At 34.1% G+C, this 17904-nt stretch overlaps 1 protein-coding gene across 1 annotated transcript in view; it reads right to left on the bottom strand.

Moving 5' to 3' along the window:
* Gdpd4 (glycerophosphodiester phosphodiesterase domain containing 4) overlaps window positions 1-17904 on the bottom strand; it is a 97343-nt gene that overhangs the window by 36001 nt on the left and 43438 nt on the right. The window contains exon 9 of the mRNA XM_048787879.1: window positions 6146-6302. Within this exon, the coding sequence (XP_048643836.1) occupies window positions 6146-6302 (157 nt within the window). The remainder of the gene's footprint in view (window positions 1-6145; window positions 6303-17904) is intronic.

The following is a 17904-nucleotide window of genomic DNA, read 5'->3' as shown; positions in this document are numbered from 1 at the left end:
CCTTTTTTTTTTTTTTTTTGTGGTGCTGGGGATTGAACCCAGGGCCTTGTATACAAGGCAAGCACTTTACCAACTGAGCTATATATCCAAACTTCTCTTCTCCTTTCTGATATTGTTGCTTACCATAATAAATTAACCAGACTAATTCAGTTTGTTACCATCAAATATTTTCTACTCTATTCCAATTTTTGTCTTAAGATTTCTTCTCTAAGATACAGACTAGAATTTGGAAATGACAGACTCAAAATCTTAGCTGAAAGGACCGTGACACATATACTTATCTACTGATACTGCAAGAAATAAATAAATAGAAATAGGCTTCCCAGTGTAAGATGGCATTGCCTTCTCTAGTACACACTAATCAGTCTTTATCAGGAGAATTAGTCAAGATTTCCAAGGTCTATGGATCTGGAGCTTTGTGAAGCAGACTGATAATCCAATATGTAGGAAGACATTAACTACACCAGACTAAATGAATGGATACGTGCAATCTAATTAAGACTATTAATTTTGAACTTTGTTGGTAATTGTTTTAATGTTCTATTTTCTGGTGGGCATAAGAGAAAGACTTTAAAAAAAACTTCCTCTGACTCATTTGCTCGTGATAAATATTCTTTGAATTTAATATCATCTCTCACTACTCCTTGGAATGCAGAAAGAAATATTTTTACTTCTTCTCTACTTCTCTTGGCACTACTAAGGTTTAATTTGCTTAGGTTCAATAAAAATATGCCCTCCTTTCTTGAATTATAACTGGATAAAGTGTGCAATCAAGGCCATATCTGGAGGATAGTATTTAAGAACATATTGTATTCAACCAGGTATGACAAACTCCATGACCCTGTCAAAAACACAGATATAGGGGCTGGGGTTGTGGCTCAGTGGTAGAGCACTCGCCCGGTGCGTGCAAGGCCCTGGATTCGATCCTCAGCACCACATAAAAATAAATAAATGAAAATAAAGGCATTGCATACAACTAAAAGAAATAAATATTTTAAAAATTTTATATAGATATAATTTATAGTTGGAACAAATGTTGATTAGCCTTCCTCAGCAAACTATCTGCTATCTGTTGTATACCATCCCAACATTACAGATAGTAAGGAAAGTGACAGCCTAGCATAAAAAGGAAAGCAAATTTGCCTACATTTATAAAGATATAAGTGAAATACTATGGAAATTAACTTCTTATTTTGTAAGTAAAAGATCTCTGAAATGGTAGGTACTATTAAAAATGAAACTCTAGGTGGGTGTGGTGGCACATGCCTATAATCACAGTTACTCCAGGGGCTGAGGCAGGAGGATTGCAAGTTTAAGGCCAGCCTCAGCAACTTAGCAAGATCCTGTCTCAAAATAAAAGGGCTGGGGATATAGTTCAGTGGTACAGCAACCCTGGGTTCAATCCCCAGTATCACCAAAAAAGAAACACCTAAATAATCTCTAGACCCTAACTTAATGGCCTTAGTAGTTGTTTAATACAATCTAACTCTAGACATCTGATTACATACATAACAAGGAACCTTATGTGTATTAATTGATCCTTCTTACTGCACCTATGTCAATTAATAAAGCAAAATATCACAAAATTACAATGAGATAAGCTTCTAAATAATCAATATAAATTATGATAACAACAGAAAACTTAAATTATTCAAAACTTAAAAATAAGGCAAGTAGTTGTTACTTCATATCAAAATATCATGGCAGATATTAAGAACAACTGAAGATTATCTATCTGATACTTAGGGGAATGTACTTCTGCTTGAATTCCTCTTTATTTCTGATCAGAGCCCTGATTATGTAAAGTTAGATGTTATTGAAGAAACTGATGAAAACAAAAATGATTTTTGTCTAATAACAATGTGAATGATTTCTTTTGTGGAAGTCAACCCCTCAAGTTATGACTTTTTTGGCATTTAGTATATTAACCAAGTATGTGTCTAACTTAGCAATATAATTTCAGATTTTCTTTGTTCCACTGGTTGATTTCTTACTTCTCTTTTGAGTGGGTTTGACATCCTGCCTAGTTCCTCATTAATGTGCTAAAACAAAAGCTGGACTCATGTTATTTGTAAGAATATTGTATCTGTGTCATTGTGAAAATGAAACTTTCCTAATGAATACAAGAATTCCACAAATGTTGGTTGGGCTGAAGAAACAGGAATTTGCAAGCACTTTACATAAGAAATACAAATGGTCAAAAATATATGAAAAAATGTTCAACATCTTTAGTAATTAGTGAAATGCAAATTAAAACTACACTAAGATTCTATCTCACTCCAGTTAGAATGCCAATTATCAAGAATACAAGTAACAATCAATGTTGGCGAGGATGTGGGGAGAAAGGTACTTTCATACATTATTGGTGGGACTGCAAACTGGTGCAACCGCTATGGAAAGCAGTATGAAGATTCCTTAGAAAACTTGGAATGGAACCACCATTTGAGCCACTTATCCCACTCCTTGGTCTATACCCAAAGGACTTAAAATCAGCATACTACAATGACACAGCCACATCAATGTTCATAGCAGCTCCATTCACAAGAGCCAAGCTATGGGAACAACCTAGGTGCTCGTCAATGGATGAATGGATAAATAAAATGTGGTATACATACATAATGGAATATTACTCAGCTATAAAGAGGGATGAAATTATAGCATTTGCTGGTAAATGAATAGAAGTGAGACTTTCATGCTAAGTGAAATAAGCCAATCCCCCAAAAGCAAAGGCCAAATGTTCTCTCTGATATGTGGAAGCTAACCCAAAACAAGGGAGGGTGGGGAGAGGGGAAGAATAGATTCATTGGATTAGACAAAGGGGAACAAGGGAAGGAAGGAGAGGGGAATAGGAAGGATGGCAGAATTAATTGGACATAACTTTCCTAGCCTTGCATTTGAATATACAGTCAGAGTAAATCTGCATCATGTACAACCACAAGAATAGGATCCTAATTAAAATAAGTTATACTCTATGTAGGTATAATTTGCCACAATACAGTCTACTGTCATGTATAAATAAAAAAATAAAACAAATAAAAAAAGAAACAGGAATTTGGCTGAGCTTTTAGGAACAACTCCCAGACTTTTTGTATTTATTCTTATTTCATTATCCATCAGATTGGATCTGGAATGTCCTCTGAAGCCCCATGTGTTAAAAGCTTTTTCACCTAGAGTGGTACTATTGGAAGTGGTGGAATCTTTCAGAGACAGAGATCCTGTGGGAGGTTTCAGGTCACTGCAGGGTACACCTTGAAGGGAATTGTGGGATCCAGTCCCTTCTTCTTTTTCCTTTTTACTTCACAGTTATAAGGTGAATGTTTTTGCTCTGCCACATGTTTCCCACCATGATGTGCTGCCTTGCCACAGGCCCAAACCAACAGAGCCAATTGATCATGGACTGAAACCACTAAAACTGTGAGCCAAAATAAACCTTTTCTCATTAAAGTTGATTACCTCAGATATTTGTTACAGTAACAAAAAGGTTACTACCATGCAGACTGATTTCCACAAGTAATCTCAAGAACAATAAATATACTAATGAATAATGACTAATTTATAACCATCATCAATTAATCATACCTATGCCAATAATCATCAGAATAATCTTTATTTTTAGGTTCTTTGCTGTAAAAATTACCCAACCATGAAATCATTGAAATCATATGATAATATCCTTTCAACCACCTGCTGACCACACAGTATGAAAACAAAGAAAGCACCTCAAACAAACCTAAAGTCCCCCAAATAATCTTACTTGAATCCCTGATTTCAGGATATTCCTCATTAGCACACTAACAATATAATGAAACATTTATTTAATTAAAATATTAAATATCCTAGTTCCCATATGGTATCTAACCATGACCACTGACAAGAAAAATGACTATTATTGTCTCTCTAAAAGAGAGACTCTAGTTCTAAGAACCAACAAGAAAAATCACATATTAACTAAAATCATCAGCCATTCATTCATCAAACTACTACTCCATCAAAAATCTCAGAATGATGAAACATTGGCTCAATTTTAAAAGTAAATTTAATTCTTCAAATCCTAATGAGACTTTTATAAGCAATACATCATACATCAGATATCTAATAGCCCTTTCATCTACAATACCCATTGCCAAAACATCAATTATGGCTAGCTAATCCAATATATGTATGCTGATGTATATATCTAGATTTTATGTGTTCATGTATTCATGTATGATGAGACATATTACATGGCCTACATATGCATAGAAACCTGGAATATCAGAGAAACCCCATTATCTACACATAAGGAAACAGCATTTATAGGCTATGTACTCCTATGAGAACAAATATTTTAAGGAGCTATGGTTATTATAAATCTACTTGAAACTATCTCTTATATTAACACTAGCTAGTAGAATAAATCTGAAGTGGAGTCTCTAAAGTCTATTTTAACATAATGCTTCACTAACTTTTCACTATTTTTGTGTGAAACACAATCAAATAACTTTCAAGATTAACATCAAACTTAAATAAAATTCCATTTCACTCTTAGTACACCATTTTTAAAAACCTTAATATTTTTTCTTTATTTACAGCTACCTGATAAGGGAGCTATTACCACAATTGATACACCCCACATACTCTGGTATCTCTATTGTCACATGTGCTATCAATATGGATGCCTAATATCTATCATAGTGAAATGTCTATTTTCAAAATCAGTCTCAAATTTGAGTGTATCTGGGCAGAACCTATGTCACATGTATTATCCCTAGCTATAAGATAGACTAGAAAATATAAGTTGTTTTGTTTTCTTTATCCTGAGAAGACAGATTTGATCTTTATAAAATGAAAATCTGACTTTTTACCCATTTTCAAATACCCCAAAGGACTGGGTGCAGTGGCGCACACTTTGGTAATCCCAGTTACTTGGGAGGCTAAGGTAGAAGGATGACAAGTTTGAGGCCAACCTGGGCAATTTAGAGAGCTCCTGTTTCAAAATAAAAAGATAAAAAGTGCTGGAGATTCAGCTCAGTGGTTCCTGGATTCAATCCCCAGACCCACAAAAAGGAAACAAAAACAAAAATGAACAAAATAACTCTAAAAACAAAACACTCAAAAGATAATTCTAAGCTAACTTGTTATTTAAGAACTTTTTATTTAAGAATTGCTATAATCTTCCATCAACATGTTTTCCTGATTCTTTTCCTAAACTATTCCCTATCCCTATCCCTTCCTTCTCTATCTATGTATCTCCCCCCACACACATACAAACACACGCGTACGCACACACTCTATAATGTAACCTCTGAAACACATCACCACCATTGCCCATAGTTCTCTTTAGTAATGATCTCCCCTTAGCACGAATGATATCTCTGCATTCTTTGACTTCCTCAAGGCGAACTACTCAACTCTTCCTTCAAAACTACATTTTACACAGTACAGGCTTTATATTTTACTATACCCATTAGTAGCCTACTCCTTCCAGAATCAGCCATCCTCATCCCTCAAACTGAACTAGAAATTATTCTTGCGTGTTCCTGAAAAAACTGAAATTAACTCTAGATTGGCACTTATCACAATGTATCATAATTTTGTGTTTACACTTACCTTGTGAACTGCATTAGGGCTGGAGGTATGCTTATTCATCATTATATTTCATATGCTTAGTACCCAGTAGGTACTCAATATCTATTTGTTGAATAGAAAGAAGGAATCAAGAATAAATATGTTTCCAGGCTGGGAAAATAGCTCAGTGGCAGAGTCCCAGGTTCAATCCTCATATCACCAAAAGAAAAAAAAAGTCTTCTACAAAGTATAAATATGATTCTCAGTCTGCATAATATATAAGACGGTGAGCTATTCAAAATACCTAAGAAAATATACATACACAGTGGGCACACTATCAAAGTTTATAAAATACTTGTGTAAATAGGAATTAAATGACAAGAATAAGTTTACAAGGTTATTTTCAGACTTTCTGTGAATGTAGAGAGCAGCAATCAGACTCACTGCATTACCAGAAAAGCCCTTCACCCTGCTACCAAACTAGGATGAAATTGTGTGTACACTTGTCTATCTTTACCTTTATCTCCAGGGACAACAAATTAATTCAAACAAAACAGGAATACAATCCAAGTTTATAGAACTGAGGAATGTGTCTTACCTCTGGTTTTATAAACCATTTACCAGCATTTAGAGTCTTTAGAAAATCCCAAGTGAAAAAGGCAGGGTGTTTAAAGGCATCTTCAGGCAGAACTTCCTTGATATTGGTTGTTCGTCTCAGGTCATAGTCATGCATGAGATAAGGCACATGATCAAAACTGTAGGTAGAGGGAGATAAGTGGGAAGGGGTAGACATTCTAAACTTAGCCATCCTATCAGACAGAATCCCCAGAAAGCCTTTCAAGGTTCAAAGTCTTTCTAGGACTCTTTACTCTCTCACAAATCTCAACAAAGGCCTAAGAACCAGTCATTTACACCTCAATATCAATATTTTTCTGGCCCAGGGATCAATCTTTCATGTTATAATCATACTAGTGATGGGAAAAGAGTAGCTTCCCTATTTACAACCTTTCTGGCATTGGGAAAGCAATAGTGGCCTGAGAATAAAGTGAAGGGGATAAGGACAAGGCAGGGTTCTAGAGAAAAATCTGTGGAAGACTTCTTAGTATGATTGTGGGGACCTAGAACCCTGCCTCTAAAATAGACCATATACTATGCCACAAAGCAACTTTTGGCAAATACAAAAAAAGTAAAGATACTACCATATATTTTATCAGATCATAATGGAATGAAATTGGAAATCAATGACAAAATAAAAAATAAAAATTTCTCCATCACTGGAGACTAAACAATATGCTTCTGAAGGAACAATGGGTTGCAGAAGACATCAAGGAGGAGATTAAAAAATTCTTAGAAGTAAATGAGAATGTAGACACAACATATCAAAATCTCTGGGACACTATGAAAGCAGTACTAAGAGGAAAATTCATTGCATGGCGTTCATTCTTTAAAATAAGAAAAAGTCAACAAATAAATGACCTCACACTACATCTCAAAGCCTTAGAAAAAGAAGAACACATCAGCAGCAAAAGCAGTAGAAGGCAACAAATAATTAAAATTAGAACTGAAATCAATGAAATAAAAACAAGAAACAATTGAAAAAACTGAAAAAACAAAAAGTTGGTTGTTTGAAAAAATAAATAAAATTGACAGATCCTTGCCACGCTAATGAAGAGAAAGAGAGAGAGAACTCAAATTACCAGCTACTTGATGAAAAAGGTAATATCACAACAGACACTACAGAAACACAGAGGATAATTAGAAATTATTTTGAAATCTTATACTCCAATAAAATAGAAGACATCAAAGGCATTGACAAATTTCTCAAAGCATACGATTTGCCCAGATTGAATTAGGAAAATATACACAATTTAAACAGACCAATATCAACTGATGAAATAGAAGACATCATTAGAAGCTTACCAACCAAGAAATGCCCAGGACCAGATGGACACACAGTTGAGAAGAAGAACTAATACCAATACTCTTCAATTTATTTCAGGAAATAGAAAAAGAGGCAGCACTTCCAAACTCATTCTATGAGGCCAATATCACCCTGATCCCAAAACCAGGCAAAGACACATCAAAGAAAAAAAACTTCAGACCAATATCTCTAATGAACATAGATGCAAAAAAAATTCTCAATAAAATGCTGGCAAATCGAATACAAAAACATATCAAAAAGATTGTGCACCATGATCAAGTGGGATTCATCCCAGGGATGAAAGTTTGGTTCAACATACAAAAATCAATAAATGTAATTCATTACATCAATAGACTTAAAGATATCTTTAAGAATCATGTTATCATCTCAATAGACGCAGAAAAAGCATTTGACAAAATAGAACACCCCTTTATGTTCAAAACACTAGAAAAACTAGGGATAACAGGAACATATCTCAACATCATAAAGGCTATCTATGCTAAACCTCAGGCCAACATCATTCTAAATGGAGAAAAATTAAAGGCATTCTCTCTAAAAACTGGAACAAGACAGGGATGCCCTCTTTTACCACTTCTATTCAACATAGTTCTTGAAACACTGGCCAGAGCAATTGGACAGATGAAAAAAATTAAAGGGATATGTATAGGAAAAGAAGAACTTAAATTAGCACTATTTGCTGATGATATGATTCTATACCTAGAAGACCCAAAAAAACTCCACCAGAAAACTTCTAGAACTAGCAAATGAATTCAGCAAAGAAGCAGGATATAAAATCAACATCCATAAATCAAAGGCATTTCTGTAAATCAGTGACAAATCCTGTGTGAAGGAAATGAGGAAAACTATCCCGTTCACAATAACCTCAAAAAAAAAAAAAAAGATACTTGGGAATCAACGAAAGAGGTGAAAGATCTATACAATGAAAACTATAGAACCCTAAAGAGAAAAATCAAAGAAGACCTTAGAAGATGGAAAGATCTACCTTGCTCTTGGATAGGCAGAATTAATATTATCAAAATAACCTTACTTCCAGAAGCACTATACAGATTTAATGCAATTCTGATCAAAATCCCAATGGCATTCCTCATAGAATTAGAAAAAGCAATCATGAAATTCATCTGAAAAAATAAGAGACCCAGAATAGCTAAAGCAATCCTTAGCAGGAAGAGTGAAGCAGGTGGCATCGCTATACCAGATCTTAAACTATACTACACAGCAATAGTAACAAAAACAGCATGGTATTGGTACCAAAACAAACTGGTAAACCAATGGTACAGAATAGAGGACACAGAGATTAATCCACAAAATTACAATTATCTTATGTTAGACAAAGCTGCCAAAAACATGCACTGGAGAAAAGACAGCATCTTCAACAAATGGTGCTGGGAAAACTAGAAATCCATATGCAACAAAATGAAATTAAACCCCTATCTCTCACCATGCACAAAACTTAACTCAAAGTGGATCAAGGTCCTAGGAATTAAACCAAAGACTCTGCGTCTAATAGAAGAAAAAGTAGGCCCTAATCTTCATTATGTGGGATTAGGCCCCAACTTCCTTAATAAAACACTTATAGCACAAGAATTAAAACCAAGAATCAATAATGGGATGGAATCAAACTAAAAAGTTTCTTCTCAGCCAAAGAAACAATCTGTGAGGTGAACAGAGAGCCTACATCCTAGAAGCAAATTTTTAACCCTCACACATCAGATAGAGCACTAATCTCTAGGGTATGTAAAGAAAAACTTCTAGAACTAGCAAATGAATTCATCAAAGTAGCAGGATATAAAATCAACACCCATAAATCAAAGGAATTTCTGTATTATCAGTAACAAATCCTCTGAGAAAAAGAAAAAATTTCTGTATATCAGTGATTAATCTTCTGAAAAAAAGAAAAAATCCTTTAAGAAAAAGCTTAACATGAAAAAAACAAATAACCCAATCAACAAATGGGCCAAGGACCTGAACAGACATTTCTCAAAAGAGGTTATACAATCAATCAACAAATATATTAAAAAATGCTCAGTATCTCTAGCAATTAGAGAAATGCAAATCAAAACTACTCTAAGATATCATCTCACTCCAGTCAGAATGGCAGCTATTAAGAATACAAACAATAATAAGTGCTGGCAAGGTTGTAGGGAAAAAGGCACATTCATACCTTGCTGGTGGGACTGCAAATTGGTACAGCCAATATGGAAAGCAGTATGGAGATTCCTTGGAAATCTGGGAATGGAACCCCCATTTGACCCAGGTATCCCTCTCCTTTGTCTATACTCAAAGGACTTAAAACCAGCATACTATAGGGACACAGCCACATCAATGTTTATAGTAACACAATTCACAACAGCTAAATTGTGGAACCAACCTAGATGCCCTTCAGTGGATGAATGGATAAAAAAATGTGGCATATATACACAATGGAATTTTACTCAGCAATAAAAGAGAATAAAATCACGGCATTTGCAGGTAAATGGATGGTGTTGGAGAAGATAATGTAAGTGAGGTTAGCCAACCCCCCCCCCAAAAAAAATGCCAAATGTTTTCTCTGATATAAGGAGGCCAACTCATAGTGGTATAGGGAGGGGGAGCATGGGAGGATTAGATGAATTCTAAATAGGGAAGAGGGATGGGAGGGAAAGGGAGGGGGCAGGGGATTAGCAAGGATGTTGGAATGTGATAGACATCATTATCCAGAGTATATGCATGAAGACATGAATTGGGTATCAATATACTTTATATACAAACAGAGATATGAAAAATTGTGGTATATATGCATAATAAGAATTGTAATGCATTCTGCTGTCATTTTTTAAAAAATCAATTAAAAAAAAGGAATATGGAGTAGCTTAGTGTTAGAGCGATTATCTATCACATATGAGACCCTGGGTTCAAATCCCAGTACAAAACATGCACACAAATGAATATAAATATTCATATATGTGTGTATATACATATATACACACACACACACACATACATTAATACATGTACAAGTATTCATGTATGTATCCCCAAATGAAATATGGATATAATGACATAAAAAAATAACAAGGTATATATAACAAAGACCTGGAAGGCAATATCAAGCAGTATTATAATCAAGCAGTATTATATGTGTAAACAAAGTCCTAAAAAGTTGCGAGGAACAGAAAAAATATTTAAAGAAACAAAAAAGTTTTAATTTTTTTGATGAAAATCATACGTTAGCAGATCCAAGATGCTTAATGAATCTCAGGAAGCTTGAACACAGGACACACACACACACACACACACACACACACAGTATTAAGAATCATTATTAACTGAATTGGTGAAAAGCTGATGATAAAAATAAAGTTCAGACATCAAAAGTAGCCAGGGGCAGGGGAAGGCATAAAACTTTTCATTAAAAATCAAACAAGATAGGAAACTATGGAACAACATTTCTGGCAGGAAGCTCTGGAGATTGAACCCAGAACATATGCTAGGCAAGCACTCTATACCAGGCACATATTTCAAATGCTGAAAAAAAACCAACTATATTAAAATTGGAGTGATAGGGAAAATTGCATGGTCCTGCACAAGGATAATTTGCAAATTTTTGAAGTATTCATGGTTTAACCACTATATAATAGTAATTTTACTATCAATGATATCTAATTTCTCAATATGTTCAATAACTCTACTACCCCCATAATTGCATTAGTGAAATTGTGCAGACATTTTCAATCAGCTTCTTTAAAATTGTTTTAGATGTTGATGGACTTTTATTAATTTTATTTATATGTGGTGCTGAAAATTGAACCCAGTGCTTCACACAAGCTAGGCAATTGCTCTACCACTGAACTACAACTCCAACCCCTTTCCATCAGTTTTTTTAATAGCTTTGTTCTAAACTAACTGCAGCTAAAAGGAATTTCTCTCTTTTCTCAAAGTGGTACCAGATATCAGACATAGCAGCAGATGCATGTTGAATGTGAATAATGACAGATATTTGCCCATCCTGGGGCACTTAGTGAAGAGAAATAAGTTCATTAAAAAGTCCTTCATATAAAAGTAGGAGAGATAATCATCCCAGAATATGGGTAAAAATACTAGCAATATGAAAAAAGAGGGGAACAAACCATCCCAAATAGATCACAACACAAATGATTCCACTAACACCACAGTGGAGGAAATGCCAGGTAAAGAATTTACAAAGTTGACAGTTAAAATGTTCAATGGACTAAAAGAAGATATATGGAATAAACTTTAAGAGAGAAAATACAGGAAGTGAAATCACTCTTCAATAGAGGGATTCTGAAAAAGAACCAAACAGAAATCCTAGAAATGAAGGATTCAAAAGGTCAAATTAAAAATTCAGTTGAAAGAATCATCAAAGATCAGACTACACAGAAGACAGATTTTCAGGCCTCAAAAACAAAGTATACAATATCGAAAACAAAGTCAACAATAAAGATAAAAATCCATGACCAGAATACTCAAGAAATCTGGGTCAACATTGAGACCAAATCTAACAATTACTGGTACAAAAGGAAACCCCAAGATATAAACTAAAGTAATGTACAATCTTTTCAGAGAAATAATTTCAGAAAAATTTCCAAGCCTTAGGAATGAGACAGAAATTTAAATACAAGAGGCCTTTAGAATCCCAAACAGACAAGGTTTAAAAAATTATATGCTCCAAAGAAATAATTAAAATGGCTAACATATAAATAAGTATAAAATTTCAAAGGTTGCAAGAGAAAAATGTCAGGTCCCAGTTAGAGGTAAGCTGTTTAGACTTTCCTCTAATCTCTCAGTCTAGACTCTAAAAGCCAGGAGGGCTTGAAATATAAACAAACTCTGAAAGACAATGAGTGCCAAACAAGAATTCTATATTCAGAATAATTATTCTTCAGAACTGAAGATGAAATAAAAACCTTCCAAAATAAGCAGAAACTAAAAGAACATATTACTACAGAATTAGTCATTAGCCAGTACTACAGAAAATACTGAATGAAATATTGCACAAGAAGAAATGTAAATGGTCTGAACTCTCCAATTAAAAGACATAGACTGGGGCTGGGGTTGTGGTTCAGCAGTAGAGCACTCGTGCAGCATATGCATGGTGCTGGGTTCGATCCTCAGCACCACATAAAAATAAATAAGTAAAATAAAGGTATTTTTAAAAAAGATTGGCAGAGTTTTATTAAAAAATAAAACCCTACCGTATGTTGTTTACAAGAGACTCACCGTATAAGCAAATATATCTAGTCTGAAAGTGAAAGAACTGGAATAGATATATTCCATGCTTATGGAGGATGAAACTAAGCAGGAGTAGCTACTTTCATATCTGACAAAATAGACTTCAAGCCAAAATTAATCAGGAGAGACAAAGAAGGTCACTTCATACTGCTTAAGGGAATTATCCAACAAAAAATATAATGACTCTAAATATTTACATCCTAAATGGCAGTGTATCTAGTTAAATAAAAGAAATCCTACAAAATATAGATGCAAGTAGACCCCAATACTATAATGTTGGTGATTCAACACGTCTCTCACCAAGAGATAGGTCATCCAGGCATAAACTAAGTAGACTTTTCAGGCCTAAACATATTATAAATCAAACGGGCTTAAAGACATCTATAGAATATTTCATTCAACAACAGCTAATTCACTTTCTTTTCAGCTGCTCATGGAACAATCTCCAAAGCAGACCATATTTTAGACCACAAAACAACTCTTAGAAAATACTGAAAAAAAATACTGATCTAATTCCTTGTATCTCATCTGATCATAGTGGAATGAAATTAGAAATAAATAACAAGATATGGGCTAGGGTTGTGGTTCAGTAGTAGAGCACTGGCCTGGCACATGTGAGACACTGGGTACAATCCTTAGCACCACATAAAAATAATCAAACAAAATAAAGGTATTGTATCCATCTACAACTTAAAAAAGTTTTTAAAACTATTTTTAAAAAAGGAAAGAAATAACAAAATAAAACCCAGAAAATATTTTAACACATGGAAGTTGAATAATATGCTTTAGAATGAGGAATGGATCATAGAAAAACTCAGGAAAGAAATTTTAAAATTCTTAGAAACAAATGGGAACAAAGATAATACATTAAAATCTCTGGGACAGTATGAAGGCAGTTCTAAGAGAAAAGTTTATAGCATTGATGCTTACCAAATAACAATAACAGAAAGATTCCAAGTAAATGATCTAATGTTATACCCAAAGACCCTAGAAAAGCAAGAGAAAACTAATTCCCAAACCAGTAGAAGACAGGACATCATTAAGATCAGAGACAAAATTAATAAAATAGAAAATTTTAAAAATACAAAGAATCAATGAAACAAAGAGTAGGTTCTTTGAAAAGATAAACAAGATTGATAAGCCCTCAAACCAACCAAAAGAGAGAGAAGACTTAAGTCAACAAAATTAGAAATAAAAGAGAAGATAACACCAAAGACATCACAGAAATCCAAAGAATCATTAGGAACTATTCTGAAAACCAATATTCCAATAAAATAGAAAATGTAGAAGATACTGACAAATTTCAAGACACATATAACCAACCCAAATTGAACCAGGAGGATACAAAAAACCTAAACAAACCAATACCAAGCAGTGATATTGAAGTAGCAATTAAAAGCTTTCTAACAGGGGCTGGGGTTGTGGTTCAGTGGTAGAGCACTTGCCTAGCATATGCAAGGCCCTGGGTTCGATCCTCAGCACCACATAAAAATAAATAAATAAATAAAATAAGGGTATTGTGTCCAACTACAACTAAAAAATAAATATTAAAAAAAAGCTTTCCAACAAAGTAAAGCCCAGAACCAGATAGATTCTCAGCTCAGTTATACCATACCTTTAAAGAAGAACTAACCCCAATCCTTCTCAAATTATCCTATGAAATAGAAATGTAAGAACACTCTCAAATTCAAAAAAGCCAATAATCACTCTCATACCAAAAACAGATAAAGACACATCAAGGAAAGAAAACTACAGACCTATATCCCTGATGAACATAAGACAAAAATTCTTATTAAAATATTAGCAATTTACAATAAAAAATACATTAAGAAGATTATACACCATGATCAAGCTGGTTTTATCACCAGGGATGCAAGCCTGGTTCAACATACACAAATCAAAAAATACAGTTCATCACATAAAGAACTAACAACAAAAATCACATGATCCTCCCACAAGTTTCAGAAAAAGCCTTCAACAAAATTCAGTACCCATTTATGATAAAACACTGAAAAAACTAGGACAGAAAGAACTTACTTCAACATCATAAAGGCTATATATGACAAACCCAAAGACAACATCATGCTGAAGAGAGAAAAATAAAGCATTTCCTCTAAAATCAGGAACAAGACATGAAATCCACACTTACTGCTCCTATTCAATATAATTCCTTGAACTCTAGCCAAAGCAATCTGGCAAGAGAAGGAAATTAAAGGGATACATATAGGAAAAGAAGAAATCAAATTATCTCTGCTTATGACATTATCCTAAAGGATGCCAAAACTCCACCAGAATACTTCTAGACCTGATAAACAAATAAAGCAAAGTGGCACAATACAAGATCAACAAACAAAAATTAATAGCTTTCCTATACAACAGCCTTAAAAAATTGGAAATAAACCCAAGGAGGTGAAAGACCTTTAAAATGAAAATTATATACACAATATGACACTGAGGAAAGAAACTGAAGAAGGCCTTAGAAAAGGAAAGGCCTCCTATGTTCTGAACAGACAAAACAAATATTGTCAAAATGACCATCTTTCCAAAATCAACATACAAATTCAGTGCAACCCTTGTCAAAATACCAATAACGTTCTTCATAGATAAACAGTCCTAAAATTCATATTTGGGATAAATAGTTCTAAAATTCATTTGGAACAATAAAAGACCCAGAATAGCAAAGCAATACTAAGCAAGAATGTGGTAGGCATGACAATAACGAATCTTGAATTATACTACCAAGCTATGGTGACCAAACAGCATGATGTTGGATCAAAACAGACATGAAGATCAATGGAATAATAGAAGACAAGAAGACAAGCCTACATGGATATAGTCATCTGATACTTGTCAAAGATGCTAAAAACATATGTTGGAGAAGAGATAAAATTTTAAACAAATGGTGCTGGGAAAATTGGATATCCATATACAGAAGAATGAAATTAGATTTCCACCCTGTACAAAGGTCAACTAAAAGAGATTTTAAAACCTAGGAATTAGACCAGAAACTTTGCAACTGCTAGAAGGAAATATAGGTTCAACATTCTAACATATTGACACAGGCACTGATTTCCTTAACAAGGTCTCTAAAATGCAAGAAATAAAACCAAAATCAGTAAATGGGATAGCATCAGATAAAAAAATTCTCTGCACAGCAAAGGAAATAAGAGAGTAAAAAATGCGCCTACAGAATGGGAGAAAATCTTTTTCAGTTACTCTTTGATGGGGAATTAATATCCTGAATATGTAAAGAACTCAAAAAACTTAACACCACTGCCCCCCCCCCCCCAAATAACTCAATCAATAAATAGGCAAATGAACTAAACATATTTCTCAAAAGAAGAAATACAAATGGCTAAGGAAATATATGAAAAAATGTTCTATATCCTAGCAAAAAAGGAAATGCAAATCAAAACTACATTGAGGTTTCATCTCACTATAGTGAGAATGGCAATAATCAAGAATACAAATAACAACAAATGCTGGCAAGAATGTGGGAGAAAAGGTACACTCATACAATGTTGATGGGACTGCAAATTAGTAATTGTTTTGGAAAACAGCATTGAGATTCCTAAATTGACTAAGAATGGAATACCATATGACCCAGCTATCCCACCACTTGGTATTTATCCAAAAGTTAGTTCTTTCAGTTAATCAGCGTACTATAGTGATACATGCATATCAGTGTTTATAGCAGTGCAACTCACAAGAGCCAAGTTATGAAACCAGCCTAGGTGCCCATCAACAGATGAAAGAATAAAGAAAATGTGGTAATATATACACAATGGAGTCTTAGTTGGCCATAAAGAAGAATAAATTATGACATTTTTTTGGTAAATGGATGGATCTGGAGAATATCAGGCTAAGTGAAACAAGCCAGACTCAGAAAGTCAAGGTTTAATATTTTCTCTCATATGAGGGAGATAGAAATTAATAATTAAAAAGGGGAGGAGTCCCATGAAAACAGAAGGAAAATCAGTAGAATATAGGAAAGGTACTGATGAGGAGGGAGGAGAGATGGAAAAGGGTAGGAACTGCAGGATAAAAGTAACCAAATTATGCTACATGAATGTAAAAATACATCACAATGAAATCAACTTTATGTATATCTATAATTTTAAAAAAACAATAAATAAATAGAAGGAAGACCAGTCAAGTAGAGGAAGGACAGTAGAAAGATAGAGGAGAGGGGGGAATGTAGGGAGGACTGAGAATTAAAATGGAGCAAATTATATTACATGCAAGTATAACTATGTCAAAATGAACCCATTATGTATAACTGATGTACTAATAAAAATAATAAAAATTTTAAAAGTGCTAGGATGTAGCTCAGTGGTATAGTGCTTGCCTAGCATGAATGACAGTCTGGGTTCTAATCCCAGGAGACATATGTATATTTATATAGATGTATGTGTATATATGTGTATGTTTGTATGTATATATGTGTTTGTGCATATAGATATATCTCCAAATGTTATGCTTTGGATCTGAGGTGCCCCCAAAAGCTCATATGTGAGACAATGTGAGAGGGTTCAGAGGGGAAATGATTGGGTTGTGAGAGCCTTAACCCAATCAGTAAATCAATCACCTGATGGGATTAATTGAGTGGTAACTGAAGGCAAGTGGGGTGTGGCTGGAGGAGGTACAGCATTGGGGGCGTGCCTTTGGGGAACATATTTTTATCTGCCAAGAAGAGTCTCTCTCTGCTTTCTGATCATCATGTGAGCTGTTTCCCTACCCCACTCTCTTCCACCATGTTGTTCAGTCTCACCTGAAAGCCTGAGGAATGGAGCCGGCCTTCTGTGGACTAAGGTCTCTGAAACTGTGAGCCCTCAAACTTTTCCTCCTCTACAATTGTTCTGGTTGGGTCTTTTAGTCACATCAGTGAAAAAACTGGCTAAAACACCAAATGAAACATAGAAATGAAATAAAAAAATAACAGGGTGTAAGTGACCTACAAGGCAATATCAACCAGTATTATATATGTAAATAGAGTCCTAAAAAGTAGGGAGGAATAAAAAAATTTAAAGAAATAAAAAACAAATTTTTTTATAATTTTTAAAAAGTTTGATGAAAATTATATATCAGCAGATCCAAGAATCTTAATGAATCTTGGAAAGGATAAATACAATAGTACGTACACACACACACACACACACACACACTGTTCTAAGGATCATTATTAA

Source organism: Marmota marmota, unplaced genomic scaffold (genome assembly GCF_001458135.2).
Source record: "Marmota marmota marmota unplaced genomic scaffold, marMar, whole genome shotgun sequence".
Taxonomy (NCBI): domain Eukaryota; kingdom Metazoa; phylum Chordata; class Mammalia; order Rodentia; family Sciuridae; genus Marmota; species Marmota marmota.
The sequence above is the reverse complement of the archived record's forward strand: the minus strand, read 5'-3'. Positions and strand labels throughout refer to the sequence as shown.